General features: G+C 52.8%; 3 protein-coding genes across 3 annotated transcripts, besides 1 other annotated feature; 2 read left to right on the forward strand and 1 right to left on the reverse strand.

The window, feature by feature from the left end:
* Positions 1–10,654: 10,654 nt before the first annotated feature.
* PODANS_7_6940 (uncharacterized protein) lies at positions 10,655–13,930 on the forward strand (the record flags this gene model as incomplete). The annotated part of the gene is made up of 3 exons (XM_001908017.1): positions 10,655–10,898; positions 10,973–11,666; positions 11,728–13,930. The coding sequence occupies 3 exons, from the start codon at positions 10,655–10,657 to the stop codon at positions 13,928–13,930; spliced, it is 3,141 nt and encodes a 1,046-aa protein (XP_001908052.1).
* A 2,142-nt stretch (positions 13,931–16,072) lies between these two features.
* PODANS_7_6950 (uncharacterized protein) lies at positions 16,073–18,066 on the forward strand (the record flags this gene model as incomplete). Its single annotated transcript, XM_001908018.1, has 3 exons — positions 16,073–16,284; positions 16,352–16,482; positions 16,541–18,066. The coding sequence occupies 3 exons, from the start codon at positions 16,073–16,075 to the stop codon at positions 18,064–18,066; spliced, it is 1,869 nt and encodes a 622-aa protein (XP_001908053.1).
* A 255-nt stretch (positions 18,067–18,321) lies between these two features.
* Positions 18,322–18,409, forward strand: a tRNA (tRNA-Ala).
* A 286-nt stretch (positions 18,410–18,695) lies between these two features.
* Positions 18,696–20,832, reverse strand: PODANS_7_6960 (uncharacterized protein; the record flags this gene model as incomplete). Its single annotated transcript, XM_001908019.1, has 2 exons — positions 18,696–20,201; positions 20,308–20,832. 2 exons carry the CDS (start codon positions 20,830–20,832, stop codon positions 18,696–18,698), a joined length of 2,031 nt encoding a protein of 676 aa, XP_001908054.1.
* Between the last annotated feature and the right edge of the window lie 330 nt (positions 20,833–21,162).

Genomic DNA, 21,162 nt, shown 5'->3' on the forward strand with positions numbered 1-21,162 from the left:
GCAAGCAAAGCAAGATGTCTGCTTCGGCGAGAGTTTGCGGAATGTTTGGAGAGAGTGTTAGACTCATAGATTCCCCTTTTCCTTCTGGCTTTTCTTTTTTGTAAAGAGAAAGGAAGGGAAGGGAGGGTTTTGCAAAAAGAAAAATGACGGGAGGCAACGGCGTACCCCCCCCCCCTCCCCCCCTTTTTTTTTATCCTGTTTGTTTACTGTTACATACCTAGGGTACATAACCTTACCTTACCTTACAAAGTCATGGCGTCCCTGCGGAAACTGTTTGGGGTGGCGAGAGGCTTTTAGATATCCTTTAAAAAAATACCCTGGTTTAGATTGATGATGGTCTTGGTTGGCTTTTGGTGGTTGTGTTGTATGGTTGTGATATACGATTTAAGCTCGAGAACAGATGACCACGGAACATTTTTTGGTAACTCACACACACGGTAGATATTCTCGTATTTCGTCTTTTTAACACACGTAGTTGGTATGCCACAAGGTCTTCACTTTTGCACATTGCGACGGCTTCACCACAAACCTGATGAAAGCTATGTAGGTTGACGACTGGTTCAACGACTCTGTAGACGAGCCGTAGCCTCCGGTAGGTACCTACTGACCTAGCTATATCTTCGTTTGACCTTACCGTCTCCACATTGGCCAGAATTATGGGCTCATGCGAAGCAAATTCTTTTCTTTTCCACATCTTCTGGCCACGGATTCACCTCAACCTAGGTTACCTAGTTAGCCACGGAAAGAGAGGCTTGGGGAAGCTGAGATTAGGGTATTTGGTGGCGGAAATCTTACAACGCCCAGCCAATTTTAAAATTCATCCATCATTGATAAGTTTTTGCTCTGGTAGAAAATTCCCCGAGTATGGTTCAAATATTTGATTCATTCGTAGTGAGATTGATCAGAAGAAATGGCCGCCATCTCAGAGCATCCCTTTGTCTCGACGGCAGACATTGTGGCCGAATCGAGCTCAATGAGTTCTTTGGGTTCCCCTACTTTGTCCTCGAAAGACTCCGAGTTGACCCCCGTTTCGGAGTTTATAAGAAGAGAGAGGGCGTTGGCGTTGAAGGTCGATTCTCTCGATGTTTTGAGAAGTTATATCCCCAGAGGGAAAATGGACGATACCAGGCAGGTTCTAGAGGCCTTCGTTCAGGATTTACCTCTTGAAGGAGGTAGAATTCTTATGCAGGAGATTGTGGACTCATCCGCCACTCCCAAAAAACTGCTGCAGTTGAGGAATTTTTTGGTGGATGCCATATTGAAGCCAGGCAAGCCAGTTTCATTGGTGTTCATCAAGCAAATTACTAACGTTTATACCCTATTTAAAGTTCGGCATTGCGGCAACCTAGTCATAACAGACGGATTGGATCCTGACTTCGGAAACGAAGTGAACCGCCATATGGCAGAAATCGAGAGCTCTTTCAGAAATGAGCAGGCAGCTCTTCGAACTTCTTGTTTGAAGAGAGATGGGCACCGCTGTGTGCTAAGCGGGTTCTATGAAGAGCAATTCTACAAAAAACAACTGTCCGCCCATGAGCAGGTGGGGAAGGAATGGGAACCCCTCGCCGCGTCACATATAATCCCGTTTGCCCTTGGGGAATTTGACGAGAGCAATGCCGAAGAGGTGAGTGTAGTGACCCCGTTATCAATATGAGTATTTCAACCAACGGGAACTCACCTATAGACACGCAAAACGGCGATCATCTGGTGGGCAATTTGGAGATATTTTGGAACTATCAACCCTCAACACATGCGGCCAGAAACCATCAAAAAGCCAGAGAACGCCATAATGCTCACTCAGTTCTTCCATGACGCGTTTGACAAGTTTCAGTTTGCGTTTGAACCGAAGCCTGAGGTAAGCTAAGATACCTATGAGAGAGAATACCAGTAATCACGTCTCGGTTGCTAAGAAGCGGGTGATAGCCTCATTGCTACCACGTACATATCTTCGGCGACGGTTATGGCCGCGGGACGCTGTCGAGAGCCCCTCAAACGGTTACTTTCAAACAACATGACACCTCAGCGCGTGCTGCTCCGCTCCCAGACCCCAATTTGTTGAGAGTCCATTATGTCCTCTGCAAGATATTCAACGTAAGTCAAGAGCCTACTTGTGTATAGCCTCTACAGCAGAGGCCAGTAAACAACAGGAACAGATACTAGTTACCTGAACTACCCTGACGAAACAGACCAAGCCATGCCTGAAATGGGGCTTAACAAAGATTGAAGAGGCCTCAGATTGAATGAGAGCTACACTAGACTGATCTGTGTTTATGATTAGATAGAATCAGGAATTGAACTGCATGTTTCCGCCGCGATAAACAGAAGAATCATTCATGTATTGGTGGTTAAAGAAGAGAAATTCTAGCTGTGCACCCCCCCCTTTTTGCTAACCTGGCATCACCCCCCCCCACCCTGGGGTTAGGGTGCAGGGAGTTTTCATCTCCTGATAGGGTTTTCTGGAAGTGAGGAGCTTTGCAGATCAGAGGTGTTTTGTTTGTTGTTGATACAGATATTGCTAACAAAAACATCAACTAAGTAGTCACTTTTGTCTACCAGGTAGGTTGTTTTACTCACACTCCCCGTACGTACCACAATCTCAATCAGCAAACAAGCATACCTAAGGTAGTTCACACCAGTCTGCGTTTCACAACCAGCTGAAAGATCATATGAACAGGTTTTTTTTTCGATGTCACTTTTCACATATATATCTCTTTACACAAATAATACAGGTTAGGACCTCTCTTCTTCTAATGTGCTTCGGGAAACACACACCACTGGTAAATGAGGTTACGTTGCATGGCATGTATACAGTAGGTAAGGTAGGTACTTGACCACACTCACAGTAGTAATCAAAACTTGATCCCACAATCATTGATTGGCCTGTGCTTTTACATGTTTTCATCAATGAAAATGTTACTTCCGTAATGTCAAGTAGGGTATGTATATATATATAGGCAGCATATCACCCCGGCTGGCAGGAACCAGATCATGATCAGTTGCAAGAAGGTTAGGGCTATATATGTATATATCTATGCCGACTGTACCACCTAGGTATATTACTCAAGTCCGTGATCATGATCATCACCGGAAATGTTATCAAAGTACATGTATTCATAATATTCTTGGGTTATTTGCTAGATGCTCTCAATCCTTTCGTCATTGGGGGGCTGTTGGCTCTAGGAGAGGGGGAAAAGAAAGGCTTGATGAACCACCTTACTCTGCTGGTGGTTCATAAGCGCCGTCTTGTTCTCTGTCAATCTCATGGTTAAGAGAGCATAGTGAGGGAAGAAAGTGAGAAGCAATGGGATGAAAGCAATGATTAAAGTAGTAGTCGATGAGAAAAGGTGCCTACTAACGAACGAGTCGGTGGCCCCAGGGAGATGTATGTGATTTAACTGCCGTAGTCTCACCAAAATGAGAACCTATCTAGATAGGCTCACAGTCAACGATTCGGGAAGATCAAGGGAGTGTATCCTGATAGGGAAGGAGGTTTGCCGGAAGTCTTTTTACACTTGGCGAATCTCTACTTCGGATGATGATGATGGGTAGGAGAATTTCTCGTTTCACTTTCTTGGTCTCACCCTTCTGCTCGAGGTGGGTTTTGCAGCGTCTGTCATCTGTATGTATATATATATATATATGTTCTTGGGACGATAAAGTCATGACAGCACACTCTCGAGGGTATATGGAGTCCAGGGGGTGTTTTGATGTCATTGCTCGAGTGTCTAGGGGGTGGCATCTTGATAGTTGCCTGACCAAGTACCTAGTGTGATCAAGAACGACAGAGTTCTTGATTTTGGCTTGTCCTACAGCCTTTGCCATGTTTCAGGTTCGTTGGGCTCTCAGCTACAAGCCAGGTTTGGGCATTTATTCCCATGGTCTGGTGTAGGTAAGGTATCTCTTGCCGGTCACTGCCCCGACATATGCTCGTTTCACACCACCATCATTGAGGAATCTTTCACGAGTGAAACGGAGACTGAGCCGTCTGGCCTTGCCCCTTCTGTTCCGGACTCATGACCTCGACGTCAAGCCACCTGCTGTCATTAGTTGAACATCACTTCCTTTCTTGCCGTGTCAAAGAGTCTGCACGGCAGAAATAGTCATATCACAGGTCATAGCGATAGAGCAAAGCCAGTAGAACTCGCCGAGGCTGTAGAGAAGGTTATCTTTTGGAATAGTCCGGCTTGGTGCTGCAAGCGCACGGGCTCGCGGACTACTATATGGGACATAGTTCCTCCTCAAACGGAATTCCATGACGGTTGTCGTCTAGTGCCCGTGAAGAAGAGGGACATCAAGGTGGAAATTTTCTTCTTCTCCGCGTGGCTGCCCTGCCGGGCCAAGCAAGAAATGAGAAAGGCACTGCATACTTGCCCGAGGGTGGTAGTCGAAATCGAGGTGGTTGAGCGAGGTGATTAAGCGACCACGATTGTGTTTCGACACTATATCATGTGTAGTGAGGTATATAGCTCAACAGACATCAACAAAACTACTGCCCCTCTGCTACAATGCTACCACAGGTAGTAGAAAAGGACCCAACTCGACTATCACTTGGGAAGCGGTGAAGATGCAAGATGTTTAACGACGGTACATCCCCCGCAATGGCGAGAATAGTGGCGGGGAAGACAGACACAACAACGCTGGATGCCGGTAGTCAGATGCCGTTCCTGGTTTGCCTCTATCGTGGTTCCCCAGTGCCCACCGAAGGGCATTGGCTGTCAACAAAGAGAACAGACGCATGTCGTGACACACAGACACACACGTTTGAGGTGTAAGTGAGGGTATTCTAAGCCCGTTGCGGTCTAGAGGCTCGCGAGACCCCTCTTGTGCTCAAGATCGAACAAATCTTGGTGCGGCATTCGCAGAGACGGGAAGGGAATGGCAGACCGTGCTTGCAGCATGCATAACAGAGCATGCAGAGCACGGTGTTTTTTTGTGGTTTTTTTTTCTTTCCTTCGCTTTCGCAAGCCTGGTTTGCTTTCGCTCCCCTTGGCCGGGACCGGCAGTGTTTATCAACAGGCCAAATGCCCGAGCGACATGGCCAGCATGAGAAACAAAAACGTGACGGGAACTCATCCTCTGGGTGGGAGTTCTGGTTGACTACCGCACGGTCGTGGTAGATCGTGGGCCTGGTGAGCTAGTAACCTGGTAATTTGAGCAGACAAGACGCCAGCCGGTAGTGAGTGTACATCGTTGATATTGCCACTCCATCAACTGGTGCTCTTTGTGCCGATGACAGTCTTACTTGCGGGGAGGGAAGCAACGTGGATGGATTCAGAGGGCAACTGGCCGTCGAGGTCTGCAATGCTCTCCTGTCCTCCGAGCCGAGAGGTCTGCTGGGGTCGTGCTACACCGGCGAATGTAACCATCTTGAATCGCGAGTGAGTTAAGAGGTGGCGCTATTGATGGGGTTGTGGGCTCGCTCAAGACGCCGTCACCGAGAGATACCGGTAGATGATTGAAGGGTGCTCAAACAGGAAGTCGTGCAACTGGTGTCTGAGGACCCTGTGATGGTATGTATCACCTCCAAGAGGCCGTGAAACCTTGGGATCCGGGGAGGGGTTTCTGTACCAGACGCGGGGTTCGCTGGATGGTTGGTGCACACAACTCCGACGCACAGACCATGACTGATTTATGTTGCAATGATGCATTGCAACCAAAAGTCCACAGCATTTCTCGCTCCATCAGGTTTGTTCTTCCCAGCAGCCTCCAATCGTTCACTGCGGTTGGTGGCATTTCATTCAAGATTTTGATGGTACTGCAGACGCGCGCTCCCAGCACAACAGGGGTCCATTAACCGAGCTCGATGTCAGGTACGCGCCGTAACGGTCGGCTCCCAAGCGGCTGTCCTGTCCTGTCCACCGTTATCTTTCAACCAAGAGGCCAAACGGAGAATAAACAACTACTATGACTATCACTTTATCACGGCTATTTGCTCGTGAGCACCTGGTCGGCGATCTGGGACGATCTGAGATGAGCCGCAAGGGTCCCCGACAATGCCGATCTCAAACCGTTGAACTCAGGAGCTGGCCGTGTTGGCCCGACCCCATCAATTGTGTGATCGTCGACCTGGGCTCTGTCGGAATTTTGATTCCCTGCTCCGTTTTGGTTCCAATCCTCTGGGGGAACAGGGAGACGAGTAATATCTGGAGTTTGAGAACGCAACCAGCTTTGTCATTTGACGAGGGAGACTTCTTGTCAACTACCATCTCACCTACACGTTGTAGTACGAGCAAGCCACAAGCAATATCAAGTTTGCCCGGGTCGTCTGACTACACCAAACTCCCTCGCATGTGCAATATGCACTACGCTTACATATCGTTCAAGCCACCAACCCTCACTCAAGTGGACGCTGAGATGCTTGCTGCCATGAGTCTCTAGCTGTCATCATACCACTTTCCTACAGCTCAAGCTTAGCAGTCAAAACAGGCTTGGATGCAAGAAAACGTGGGAAACGGAGGCAGACCTGCCTCTTTGGTCCCATTGCATCACCGATAGACGAAACACACAGCGCCACCAACTCCTGCCTCAAGCCCCTTCAGACATCAGGGCGGCCGCCTCTGCTGAGGGAAGGATTCAAGAAACTTATCTCACGCCCCCACAGAAGCCACCGACATAAATAATTGCCTCTGGGAAATTTACCCCGCCTGTCTGTGCCCGGAAGAGATGCGCCTCAGCGGCAAAGGGCAACAAGACCTGCCATTTTGACGAAATGGAATCAGCGGGTAATCTGAAGAATCTTCAACAAAAAGATAACATTGCAGCATAAGTGGGGGGTAAAAAGGGGCAAGAAACGGACAAAAGAAAAAAAGTTGCTCACGTTGGAAGATGGACACGACGTTGAATACGTAGGTTTCTTTTTCTCTTCCACTAACTTTGGAAATAGTACCGATGCTACCTAGTGGGGTTCTTTTTCTTTGTGTCAAGTTTTACAAGGTCGGCATTAGGTGGCACAAACCACACCAAGGACGGGATCCGATTCGACTTCCAAAGACGTGGGTGAGACGGGATGATGCTGCAAGTGATTGACGAAGATTGGATTGGTTGGCTTCTGGCCAGGCCAGTTCAGCTCAAGTCCGGGAAGGATCCACGCACACGGGACGTCCTCGGCCTCCGCCTGGGAGCCTTGGAAACTCGAGGGCCTCTTCGAATACGATGGAGCGCCGAGGCTTCTATTCCCAACTGCCGGCGCACAACACAGCCAAAGACGTTGCAAAAAGACGAGATCACGGCCACCCTTCGGTAGGCCTCGGCGAATCCGCCAGAAGCGAGCCGGCACAGGAAACGGCCGGGCAGGCAGCTGGGCCGCATTCCAGCTGCTCTTCTCTTCTGTTCCACCGATGCTTCTATGCATGTTCGTAACTGATGGGAGCCAGAGGAGGTGATATCCAAGGAAACAAGACTGACCCAAGTTTGTTGGCGGCGTAATGCTCTCAACCTTCCTACAGAGCAACGATACGATACAAGTCTCCTGCAGAACCCCACCTCCTAGGAAAAATCATGACTTCACTGTACCACCACCGTGCGCACCGCTGCGGCGGAGTTGGGCGTCATTTGCTGTTGATCCGGCCTGGAACTGTTGTGCGTTCGTCGGATTTTCGGATTTGTGCTGCTGTCAGAGTTCAGTGAGCTGGAGTGCTTGGTTGGAAAACGGTCAACAGCACCTCCCATGATTCCCATGGGTTGGGGATTGTTGGATGCATGCCGTCGGGCTGGGTGTAAGACACCATCATAGTGGGGCCTATCGTGGTTGAAGCACTGCAGTGGCTTGCTGCTGGTGCACACACCCAGCTGCCACGCGGGTTTCCGTCTTCATCACTTCCAGCCTGGTGAGCTACACTCATTCACACATTCTAGCTTCTCGGAAATTCCAACTTCGACAGCTCAAAGCGCAACCAAGACCATCTTCTCTTCTACAGACAGCCTCTTCTGTGATCTTGCTATCTGTCCCACCTCAGCTACCTGGCAACCCACGCTATCTTTGGTGACGGCATGTCCGTGACGAAAGGGTGGGCGCTGCCGTCTCCACAGCGGGAGCTCTGCCACGTGCTAGCGATGATCACCCCTCGTTCATCGCCGTTCTTCTGTCGCTGACTTGCATTGACGTGAATCAATAGGCGAAAATCATCATCTCGCAAAGTTGAAAAGAGACATTAAAGAACAACTATGCGGAGCTTACCGTTCAGGCGCAAACGTACGAGCTCATGGGCCTGTGATGGAGACATTCTTTAGCATGTTTACAAGTCCATCAGCTGTGTTGCTGTCCTAGTATAAGTAAGAAGCCCGGACCCCTTATTCTACAGGTCGAGACTCCATCTCATTACACACCATGACATAGCTACCGTGTAGGATGCAAATCAAAGATGCCTTGGCTTGCCCGGGCACAGCAATAGAGATGCAAGGACGGGGACATCCGGAACGCCCGTCACAGTCAAAGACTCAGAATCCGCCCTGCTTCCATCCTCCTTGTGCCGTGTCTGGGAAGAATGGCTTTGTCTTTTCCCCGGTGGCACAGAACCATCAGCATGAACGACGCTATCGTCAGAGTGGACGGGTTAGTACCATCTACGCAGTATGATTCCTTGAATCCTATATCCTGTGCTTCAGTTGTAGTGGTGGGTGGGTGGTGGAGGGGGGCAAAACGGTCAGATAACCGTTACCCGTCCGTCGTCATAATAATAATGATAATAATAAACGGTGCCCCCTGGGCGCTGGAAAGGGAGGAGGCTCGAAAACAGTTGCCCAAAGCGACCCCTGCCAATCCCATTTCTGGACCTCTGTCGTCGTGCCATCGGCGCCATCACTTCAGCAGTGAACCCCACCGCAGAAGCAACAGGACCAGGGACATGGACAGGGCTGATACCTTTTATCCCCTATCCGTAATTGGCGTTGGGAGCCCGCCCACTGCTTTTCCAAGTTCCCGTTTCCCAAAAGACTGTCTCTTCCCCCCTCAGCGAAAGGTCAGGAACGGTGGTTCTTTTGCCTGAGCGTTGGGAGGCTGTCTTAATAGCCGCTGTTAAGACCCCATTTTTATGTTTCTCTGCCTCACCCTTTTTCCCCCCGAGAAAAGAGCGGTCCAAGATTCTGGATTCTTGTTCCTGAATCTCACTCGAGGAAACGAAACGCCGCAGTGACTGACTTGTTCCTTCTGCTTCCTTTCCGTGGAGACCGGACCACCCCGAGACCTACAGGCTGCTGAACAACACCGGCACTGCCATCATCACCTCCAGTCACACACACGACGTCCCAGTCCCAGTCCACACCGCGCACAACCCGGACAGCCCGCGTACTTCCTATCCCGTTGTCCCTCCCGACACATCCTACACCTTGGACGACACACACACACACACCCAATTGGCCTCCTCCCACTATCTCGTGCATCCAACCTGCCGTCTCGACCGAACCGTGACGTTGCGTCGGAACAATTTACAATTCCGCCTCGCGGAGCTGCAGAGGTGCTGAAGAAGAAACCCACAGGCAGGTCGCTGAAGACGCGCCAACGAAAAGGGACCACTCGAGCCACTCGAGTACCGCCAAGGCGCTCTTATTTCGGTCCACGGGACCTTTTGAGCAGCTTCTCAGCCAGGAACCGGCCACTTTAAGGGCCCTTCTCTACCAAGCAGAACAACCTCGACCAAAAACCCGCCGATTTGATACCTACCTACTTTTGGCGCAGCCATGCCCCGCCTGATTCTTTGGGATCTTCTACCGCATTGTTGATACAACTGTCTGAAACAACAGGGCTCCCCTTGACCAAAGATTGAACGAACGGGACGGGAGTAGCAACTTTAATAGTCTGTTACAACCACAGGCCAACAGGCAGCAGATCTCCCGGGAGAGCCAAAACAATTTAGACTTGGGCGCCGTCGACGATTTAGTCCCACAGATCCTCTCACCCGCAGGAGCCACTCGAACCATACACTGCAGCCTGCAGCTTGGACGATAGAGAGAAGAGAGCAACACACGAAACGAAAGGACGAAGAAGTTTTGGTTGAAAGAGAAGAGAAGAGAAGAGAGGAGAAGAGAGCAGGATATCAGCAGTTATATCTGCAACACACACATGTTCAGCAGATCATCTAGATCGCACGCCAAGAAGACTCAGGGTTTTGCGACGGAGCATCAGCGAAGGAATCACGACAATTTCGAACGGGCAGGGCTCTCAGACCTAGGCTCCGACTCGGCGACGGTGCGGTCTGGTGGTGGCGGCGCTTGGAGAACAGACTTTGGCCCGTCGAACCACAACTACTACACCGGCAGCAGTAGCGCCGCGAGGTCTTACGGGGCGCCGTTGTACCCGGAGAAGAGTAGGTTCCCGTTCCCTTGTGTTTCCCTGTCTGTCGTCTTTTGGAAAATGCCCCTCGCTGGGTCTCTCGGTGGTGACCCCGTCCTGATTTGACTGCGCCGTATCATCACGGCCGCACTCTGCCAGCCAGTCAGGCCAGTAGACTCGGCACCGAGGTTGTCTGCGCCGTGTGGCTTGCCACCAAGTAGATAGATCTCCACAGCCGGTGTGAACAAGGGCTAATCCCGCCACTCTCCAGGTTTCTCCATCGCATCAGGGACGCTTCACGCGCCATCGCACCGCTCGACGGCCTCGGTCAGCTCCAACAAGTCGCGCGAGAGCAACTCGAGATCCATCTCGACGACACAGGGCGCCATGAATTCAGACAGGACCCGGTCGCGCAGGGAGCGCACCTTTGTGGGGAGCGAGTGCGCCGTGTGCGAGGAGCCGTTGGAACACACGCTCCGGGGCGAGAGGATATTGCAGTTCTCGTGCACCCACGTGGCCCACGAGGCGTGCTTCTACGAGTTCATCCGCGAGTTTGATTCCCAGTACTGCCCGACATGCAATGCGCCACTGCACCTGGACACCAGCCGCGGCGGAAACGTGCTGGATATAGGTAAGGACGTCGAGGAACGAATGCGATTATGGAAGCAGGTTGGTACTGACCCGACGTTTGTTTGGTGCTTTTAGAAAAAATCAGCAATATGGTGCGCGCAGTGTCAGTAAATGACACCAGATCACAGGGAACTCCGACCCCGACGACGCAGCATTGGGATGATCCGGGAAGGCCGCAGAGCCGGGGGTCGAGCGCGCGACCTGGTGGTGGTGGATCGAATGGTCACCGGGATGCTCCTCGAGGAAGCCAGCGGGACAGCCGCGAGAGTCGGGAAGCGCCGCCTTCGGATCACCGCTACAACGGCCCGAGACACGCGCGGAGTGATAGTGAGGCGACGGGTGTTGCCTCTTCGGGAGGATACCCAGAAACGACGCAGAGCGGACCACCGCGGCGACACGATTATGATGTTCAGGCCATGGAGACCTCGCTCGCCAGCCCCCGGACGGTCACTCGGAATCCCATCCCCGCGCCCACGGTTACGGTGCGGTCAGAGTTTCCCACCATCACGAGGTCACGACAGCAGCAGACGCTCACCTGTCTAGTAACGGTGGAGGTGCCGGATATCAAGTGGCGGCCCGACCCAGAAGACCTGCAGGCCGCCCCTCCGCCGTTGGCGCCACCGAGAGCCGAGGAGCAGTTCCACAGGGCGCCTTCACCAGCGCAAAGTGCGCCGCGGTTCTATCCGTACGAGTCGGCAGAGGTGCTGGCCGAGATGACGGAGAGCCTGCGCAACCGGGTAGACAACTGGCATGGTTTGGACTTCAGCCGGTAAGTGGTGTGAAGGGCATACACAGTCTCGAGGAAAAGTTGGCTAACGGCAGACGGGTAGATTTGGAAAGCTTCGATTGTACGGCACACTCCGTGTGGGCAAGGACAAAGTGTCATGGCAGGAGCTCGAGTGTTTCCTGTTTGCAGAGATGCTCATCTGCGTCAAGGAGAAGAAATCTGCGCAACAACCATCACAGTGGGAGGACCAGGATGCGCCACGGAAAAGCACACGCTGCACGCTCAAGGGATCGATTCTCATCAAGAAGCATCTCAACGAGGTGTCGTACAGTGGCAGCATGGACGAGAACATTCTCACCCTCAGCTTATCAGTAGCCGAGCTGCCCCAATTCCATCTTCGGTTTGAGAACCGAAACCAGCTCAAGCTGTGGCAGCAGGCCCTGTTGGACCTCAACGCTGTTGAGACGTCGCCCGTACGCAGTCCTGAATATGACCGTGGCGAGTTTTCAGAAACAGATGAGGATGACTGGCAAAGAACACCTGGCTCTGGCCGACCACAACGAGTGTCGTCCCTGGCTTCCTCATGGGGCGGCGCCAAGTCGGCCACAACTGCGCCTACCGAGTACACCAACTTTGCGAGGAGCCCTCTTCTGCCCTCGATTCATGTGCCTGTGGATGTTGTGGTGGTGGTGCCCATTTCGGCTTCGATGCAGGGTGTCAAGATCAACCTGGTTCGCGATGCTCTTCGGTTTATGGTACACACGCTCGGCGACCGTGACCGCATGGGCTTGGTGACCTTTGGATCATCTGGCGGCGGCGTACCTATCGTTGGCATGACGACCAAGGCGTGGCCTGGCTGGGGTAATGTTCTGAACTCGATCAAGCCCGTTGGACAAAAGAGCCACCGTGCTGATGTTGTCGAGGGCGCCAATGTGGCCATGGATCTGCTCATGGGCCGCAAGTACAACAACCCCATCGCGACCATCATGCTGATCAGCGATGCCTCCACCTCGGACGCCGACAGCGTCGACTTTGTGGTATCGCGCGCCGAAGCAGCCAAGATCACCATCCACTCGTTTGGTCTCGGTATGACCCACAAGCCGGACACCATGATCGAGCTGTCCACCCGGACAAAAGCCTCGTACACCTATGTAAAAGACTGGATGATGCTCAGAGAGTGTCTCGCCGGCTGCCTCGGCGCCATGCAAACTCTTTCTCATCAAAACGTCAAGCTCAAGCTCAAGCTTCCCGAAGGCTCCCCGGCCAAGTTCCACAAGATCAGCGGCGCCCTCCAAATCACCAAGCGCGCCACGGGCCGCGATGCTGAGGCGTCTATCGGAGACCTCCGCTTCGGCGACAAACGCGATATCCTCGTCCAGCTAGTGATCATCCCAGACAACGCCTCCCAAGAGCAGCTTCCGCAAGACCCATGGGATAACATCGTCTCCGGTCTGGAAGCCCTCGGCGGCCCGATGGATCAGGACGAGCAACGAACCCTCTCGGTAGAGGAAGTCCCCCTCATCCAAGCCGAGCTCATCTGGGGTGACATCCTCCGTGACGGCACATCCCAACACACTCGCCCTTCGCTCCTGGCAATTACCATGCTGCCCGCCTCGAACTCGAAGAAGTCGTGGAATAACTCCCAGCCCATCCCTCCCCACCCACACATCGTCCAGCGGAGGATGGAGCTCTTGACGTCAGACATGTTAACACGGGCACTAACCCTCGTCTCCCGCGGCCAGCACGACCGTGCCCACACTTTGCTCAACGAAACCCGCTCCATCCTCAAAGGCCTCGGGAAAGGCGGGTTGCCACCCGTCCCACCGCTCCCCCCATCGGGAGGCAACAAATCTCAACCCTCCACCCCCCACCCGGACAACGCCAACCCCTCCCCTACGGCCGGCACCCCAGACAGGAAGAACACACCCTCTCCCACGTCGGGGAACCACTCCTCTGCCGGCAGCTTCCCACCGGTGCCAGGGCAGATCTCCCGTTCCAGATCGACAGACGGACTGGGGGTGATGGGAACAGCAGCGGGGATAGACACGAACACGGTTGCGGCGCTGGATGCCGAGCTGGAGAGCAGTCTCGAGTGGATCAACCACCCGGCCGTGTTTGGGCGGGACAGCAGGAAGGCGGTGCTGCAGGCGATCGGGGTGATCAGCAGCCAGAGGGCGTTTACGTTCCGGACGCCGATTGAGAGCCTGTGGGCGGGGAGGGTGTCGGGTGTGAAGAAGCTGACGGAAAAGTCAAGGGAGTGGAGGGAGGAGGGGGGAGGGGAGGGGGGGATCATGGAGGAGGCTTAGGAGGGGGTGGTGGTGTGGTGGTCTTCCCCTCCCCTGGGTTTGCTTGGGGTTTTTGAGTATGGGAGGGAGCGAGCATCTTGGCGTCGTTTTACGATTTTGGTGGAAGTTTTTTTTTTTTTTAGTGCGATCTGTTCTTGTTTTACACTTGGTTTTTCTTTTTCGAGTTGTTACACTTCGATTTTATCTCTCACACTTTCGAATACCCCCTATTCAGATACTTGCAACCACTTTTTTTTTTTTGTTTTTTTTTTTTGGGTTTACGTTTCTGCTTCTGTTGGAAAACTCAGATTTTCCTTTGAAAGAGCGGAGGAAGGGGTTGAGGGTGGGAGGATATATATATATATATATATATTTGTTTGGATGAGATACCATTCTGCTTTTTTTTTGTTTTTTTTTTTTTTTTTTTTTTTTTTTTGGTTTTCTTTTCGATTATTTTTTGTCTGGTGGTGCGCGGACGAGGGGAAGAGCGGAGGATAATTCTTTTTTTGGTGTTTTTTTTGGACAAGACAATTTCACAGTACATGGTTCTTTCGACCTTTTTTGTTTCCTTTATGTATACGGTGGTGGGAGGTGGGTGGTGGTATGAACCTGATATGTAGTCCATGTGCGCAGTTTCGATGGTGTGGGGTGTATTGGGTTTGGTTTGCAGCGCGGGGGAACGGGGTGGTATGTGAGATGAAAATATATCTTTTTATGTTCGTGCTCTTGTTGATACAAGAATTGTTTGTGGATTGTGAACCGCCGGAAGAGTGAAGCTGTCCCCGGCATGCGGAGCTTTCCGGGAATACGTTTTCTGCACGGAACGGCCCGCTGTGAGACTAAAAGTTGCAAGAGTGGAAGCGAGAGCCACTTTGGATTTCAACGGCTTTCGGTTTGGATAGACCGTTGTTGACAGAAACCGGTGGTGGATATGAAATGAAGAAAGAGGGATTGTATGTCATATTGACCCAGACAATTTGGTCATCCATGAACTGTAGATAGCTGCCGGGTACACTACCTTGTAGTCACGACGCTCAGGTGTTGCCAATGTTTGTTCTGGCTCATGACCACCTAGAATAGGCCAAGGCTGGCGGGAGCCCACATTGGGCAGCAGCATGATGACATGACAGATCGGGGTATCGCATCCTTTTGTTTGGTAGTTGTTCAACTCGAGCAGCAGTTATCAGGCAAGGCCAGTGTTGGTTATACAGCGGCTCCTGCCATCGGCAAAAACGGAAACACACCCAATTCCGTTTCGTTCAGCTGGTTCAGGATGCCCTTGCAAATTGCCACGTCTATTTTTTTTATCAGATGGAAATGATAATCTCTGACCAATCAGGGTGGGCAAGAGAGCGGTTCGAGCGAAGTCGCTTGTTCCCCTCTTCCCGTTGGGTTGGCCGGTGGGGTCTAGCGTTCCCCCTGTTTGTTGGTCCCCGAAGTTCCCAGGCAGGGTCAGTGAATCCCGTTGAAAATGTAGGCATTCGTTCCAGCGCATGAGCTGCTGCGAGAAATGAGGATGGGGATTTGGAGGGGCAAGGTTGCTTTGCTGTCTGAGTGGGTGAACCGAGGATTTTTTTATCACTCAAACGTCTGAACCATTTTATTCTTCAAGGCTGAATGAAGGAGGGGGATTTCAGTTCAGACAGCATACCACCCACCCACACACACACACACCGAAACACGAACCGACACGGCGAAGGCAACCACTTACGCTAGCCAGCCTGCTCACTGCCCCTGCTGATCGCTGAGGTGAGGTGAGGAGCTCTCACTCGTTCGACAGTGGGGAGGGGGTTCGGGTAGCTTGGGACTCACAAACTCAGACCCTTCTGAATGCGCCAAATAAGAACCTGGAATAGTTGTCTTGTCTCACCTTACCTGATCAGGCCTTTTTGCTCATCTCATTTGGGAGGCACCCACACACCTACCTCACTTTTCATCTCACATTTGAAATCCTTCATTCATTTGGACCCTCATCAGACTTTCATCGGCACATACACACGGAAGATGAACTTTTTTGCGGTTGGGGCGAAAGGATTATTATTTTTTGTTTCATATTCTTTTCATCCCTCCCAGGCGGCTCTGTTGATGGTTGGAGGGGCATAATAACAGCTGCGGCATAAAATCGATCCAGGCACCTTGCATACTATTTCAACAGAGGCAACCATGGCAGACAGCCAACCGCTCCTGGGCAACAGGGCTGATGACTACGGCTCAACCACGGCTGGTGAAGATGGGATTATTGAGAGGACACCGACACCGTTAGGTGCAGAGGAGGAGGAGGAGGAGGGGGGGGAGGATATACAAGATGGTGTACTGCGCATCGAGGCGGTTTCTCGGTTATGGACGAAAAAGGGGTTGATGATTGCTTACTTGGGGTGAGTTGCCCCCTTTACCTTGAGCTGTCGGACACAATCAACAAACAGTACTGACAGAACGTAATAGCATATTCTTCATGGCCTTTACCACGTCGCTTGAAGGTCAAGTGACATACTCCCTTTCCGCATTCGCCGTCAGTTCGTTCAACAAGCACTCGTTGCTGTCGACGGTTTATGTGGTCCAAGGGGTGGTTAATGGTATGTTTTGTCAATCTGGTATTCGTACGGGAGTCGAGTGCTAACAAGGTGTTTACAGCTGTCATCAAACCCCCTATGGCCAAGATAGCCGACGTCTTTGGCCGACTAGAGGCCTTCTCCATATGCATTGTCCTGTGTGTTCTGGGATACATCCTCATGGCCGCCTCGCGAAACGTCGAAACGTATGCCTCGGCGCAGATATTTTACGCGGCCGGCTTCACCGGATTGCAGATCCTGCAGCAGGTCTTCATCGCCGACACGAGCGATTTCCTTAACCGCGCCCTGTTTTCGAGTCTGCCGGACAGCCCGTTTCTGGTAACCGTCTGGATAGGACCAGCCATCGCCGCGCTGTTCCTCGCAAAGAGCACATGGCGCTGGGGATACGCCGTCTGGACCATCATTCTCCCGCTGGCCTTTTTGCCCCTCGGGCTGAGCCTGCTCATCAACGGCCGCAAGGCAGAGAAGCTGGGCTTGGTACCAAAGCGACGCGCCATGAGCACCTCCTCCTCGGCCGACAACAAAAAGCCCTCACTTTCAACAGCAGCCAGAAACCTCTTCCAAGAACTCGACGGCATCGGCATCCTCCTCTTCTCCCTCGGCCTCTCCCTCATCCTCATCCCCCTAACCCTCGTCTCCCGCTCCAAAACCGGCTGGCACGACCCCCACATCATCCTCATGATCCTCAGCGGCATCCTTCTCCTAGTCCTCTTCCCCCTCTGGGAATCCCGCGCTCCTCACCCCCTCTTGCCGCTAGAACTCCTCAAGTCCCGCACCTTTGTCGCCGGGTGTCTACTTGGCTTTTTTTATTTTGCCGTCTTTTACATCGCCGTCCAACCTTACTTTTACTCTTACCTCCTCGTGGCCCTCAACCTCCCCGTCACCAGCGCAGGGCCCATAACCCAAACCTTTTCCTTCGCCTCCACCATCGCCGCCATCGCCGCGAGTCTAGTCATCAAGCGCCTAGGCGGTGAACCCCGCCCAAAACCCTGGATCGTCTTCGGCGCAGCAATCTACACCCTCGCCATCCTGCTGCTGCTCCACACCCGCAAGCGCGGCGTTTCCGAACCGGTCCTCTACACAGCGCAGATGTTCCTCGGCGCCGGAGCGGGGTTGATGCACGTGGCTACTCAGCTCGTCGTCCAGGCGGCTGCGTCTTCGAGCTCCAACCTCAAGGGGAGGAACCGGCATCAGCACGTCGGGGTAGCGACCGCGGCGTTTTTGACGCTGGTGCAAGTCGGGAGCGCGGTGGGGAGCGCGGTGAGCGGGGCGATTTGGGGGAGGTTGATACCGGGGAAGCTGAGGGAGTATCTCCCTGAGGATGCGAAGGGGGAGGCGGGCAAGATTTATGGGAGCGTGAGGGAGGCGGTGTCGTATCCGTGGGGGAGTCCGGAACGGGAGGCGATTGCGAGGAGCTATCAGGAGTCTTGTGGAGGTGCTGCTTTGGGTGGCGATGGGGGTTTGTGTTGGGGGGGAGAAGGGGAAGGGGGTGGTGGGGGTTGTTGCTGTGGGGTGGGAAGAGGAGGGATTAAAAGGGAAGAAGATATGGTTTGGTTGTTTTTGAGAGAGGGAGGAAGCAAGCGATGATTTTCTGGTTGGATGGCTTGGTCACAAAGCGTTGAATGTTTTGTTGTTGACACCACGGATTGTTTGAATAGTTTGGGTGTTGGATGTACTGTACTCTTTTGATTTGCTGTATACATTAGAAATACACATGTCGCAAGGCAATATCACCACCACCCTTATCCCCACCATTCGCCTATCTTTTCCTTGTTTGCTTGTGGGAAAACAGTCTCAATCATAACTACAATATTGGCGCACAAGAACCAATCAGAACAACAAGGGCGTGTGGCTCAGTTGGTAGAGCGTTCGCTTAGCATACCCCTCACCTGTATGCGAAAGGTCCTGGGTTCGATTCCCAGCTCGTCCACAACCTTTTTCCCATGAGGGTATCATTTTCTTTTTTCTTAGGTCCCTGCCAATATCTTTTTGCAGCTTCAAGTTATGAGAGAGTGATTTCAAGTTCACAAGCAATAGTAGAGCATTAAACCTGCACACCTTCCAGAGACGCATTATTCCAACTGATTTTAAAATATCAAAAAGACACCGCGATGTGAATACATACATCTATCACCCCCCCCCCTCCCTTCTTCACCATTATATACACCCCAGCCCAACACCCACACTCTCCCGTATCACACAACCCCTTCTCCTTACTACTTCCCCCCATCATAAATATCCCCCACCCCAACCCCCATCTTCCCCAGTCTCGCAACAAGCATGGTATTCTCCCTCTGCAAATCTCCCACCTGCCCCCTCAAAATCTCAATCTCCTTCCTCGCCACATCCCTCTCCGCCCTCGTCCGCTCCAGCTCCATGGCCAGATCCGCCCTCTCCTCCCTCTCCTGCATCTTCCTCCTCTTTTCCTCCTTCTTCTTCTCCTCCTGCTGCTTCTTCTCCGCCAGCCTCCTCACCTCCCTCTCATACTTCTCCTTCTGCTTGGCAATCTCCCTCTCATGCTTCTCCTTCAGCCTCTGAAGCGCCGCTTCCTCCTTCGCCTCGTCCGATTCCTTGTGGTGGTTGTGATGTCTCCTCTGGTGCGACCTCTCCAGCTTAGCCTGCGCCTTCTTCATGCGTTCCTGCAGCTTCTTCAGCTCCTTCTCGTGCTGGCTCGACAGCGAGGCCGAATGCGAAGTGTGAGCTACCGAGTTGTTGTCGTCGTTGGAGTGCAGGGACGAGGGCGAGACAGAAGACAAGGTGGAGGCGACGTCGTTGTGAGAGTCGGCTTTGGATAACAGTCCCGCTGCCGTGACATCATCATCGCCACCACCACCCTCTGCGTTGTGACCTTCTGACGCAGAGGCAAAGCTGAGTTCGGATGATGTGTCGCTTTCGTCGTCATTGTCGTTGGACAGGCTCTCTTCGTCTTCGGTAGCAATCGTCGAGCCGGCGAGGGTGGCTACTCTAGACGCAACCGCTGAGCCGGCTGCCCCGAGGGCTGATGCTATCATACCGTAAAAGCCGCTCGGGGGCGTGACCTCGCCTCGTTTGTCATGGCGGTGCACCTCCCCATTATGGTCCGTGTCACGGAGTTGATTCAACACCGAGGAATCAACCGCGCCGCCGTTTTCGATTTTCTCGGGCTTCTTTCCTTCGGCTTTGCTCACCTCCTCCCCCTCCCCTTCATGGTCTCCATCAACAGCCGTCTCATCGTCATCACTCCGTTGCTGCTGAGCTTCAAACCACTTCAGAAACTGCCCCGCGTCATTCACAATCCCCCCCGGAGTTCCCTTCTCAACCATAAACCTTGGCACGCTCCCCCCCGGGTCACTCCTCGTGACCATCAACCACTCAATTGCCATTTCCATATCCTCCTCTTCACTATCCTGCCTCTCTTCAATCGCCTTCTTGGCCGACCTAAGAGCAGCGTCCTTGCCGTCTTTCCCATCATGCTCGCCCCAGTCACCACTCGACCTCGTCCTCCTAAGCAGCTTCACAACCGGCACCTCCCTAATCACCTCCACACTCTCATACACCCCTCTAATAAACCCCGACCGAGGCGGACAATCAGGGTGCTCCACCGGCCGACTCACAAGCATAAACTGCCTCAGCCCCCTCCCCTTCTTCTTATTATCCCCATCAGTCTCCTTCCTCACCGGAGGCGTCATATGCAGCGCAATAAAATCCCTCGCCGTCGTCGGTCCTCCAAACCTCGCCGAAACCTGAAACACTGTTACTTTGTCAGCCTTTATCCAACCCCCCCCCCCCTCCTCTCTCAATTCTCCATCACTTACCCTCCATGAGCCCCTCCTCTCCCTCAACCCTCACCACCACCCTCTCCGCCCCGATCCCCCTAATATTCCCACATCCAGGCTCCTTCCCCTCCCTCTCACACCTCTTGAGCGTCTCTTTGAACTCCCGTCTCAACGCCTCCTCCCACCTCCCAAAATCCATCCCGTGATGCAAGCTGTACCGCCCGAACCAAGCCCCCTTGCCATCTTTGGCCGATAATTTGTACACAGTAATCCCGTGGGGGTTATCCCTCGGATTAGTCTTCACCTCCTTCCACTCTTTCCTCAGTTTCTCCACCGTGGCTTTTGTCTCTGGTGATGATGACAGGACAGAGTTCAGATCGAGGGTCGCAGTCGCGGATTCGGTTTGCGATCTTGGGCGGGTTGTGGGCTGAGGGTGGGGGGGGGAAGGAGGGAGGGAGTCGACGAGGATTTGGGCGTTGGAAAAGGTGTCGGTTATGACTTTGGAGATGACCTCGGGGGAGGTGCCCGAGGAGAGGTCGGTGGTCCAGGAGAGGGGGGAGAGGGATTGGAAGGGGTGGTGGTGGGTTGAGCCGCCCATCTTGTCTGTCCTGCTAAGCCAGCCCTGCAACAAGGAGAGAGAGAAAAGATGGTGATGGATGGTAAAGAGAAGAGAAGAGGAAAAAAAGTAAACAAAAGGCAACAGGCAGAAAGGCAAGGTGTGATCGTCAGGGGGTCCAATCGCAATCTGCCTGCCCTCTCCTATTCGAGTGTGTATGTGTGTGGGTGTCTGTTGGTAGCGGTCGTTGTGTCACCTCTAAAAAGGGCTTTTCGTCGTCTCCAGTTTCCGTTTGTTTGGGCTGTGCCGTCTGATAATACGAGACACGGAGACGGAGTGGTAAAAAAGGGTCAAAAAGTCGGGTACTTTTGT

The sequence above is a fragment of the Podospora anserina genome, chromosome 7, assembly GCF_000226545.1.
Source record: "Podospora anserina S mat+ genomic DNA chromosome 7, supercontig 1".
In the NCBI taxonomy this organism is placed as follows: domain Eukaryota; kingdom Fungi; phylum Ascomycota; class Sordariomycetes; order Sordariales; family Podosporaceae; genus Podospora; species Podospora anserina.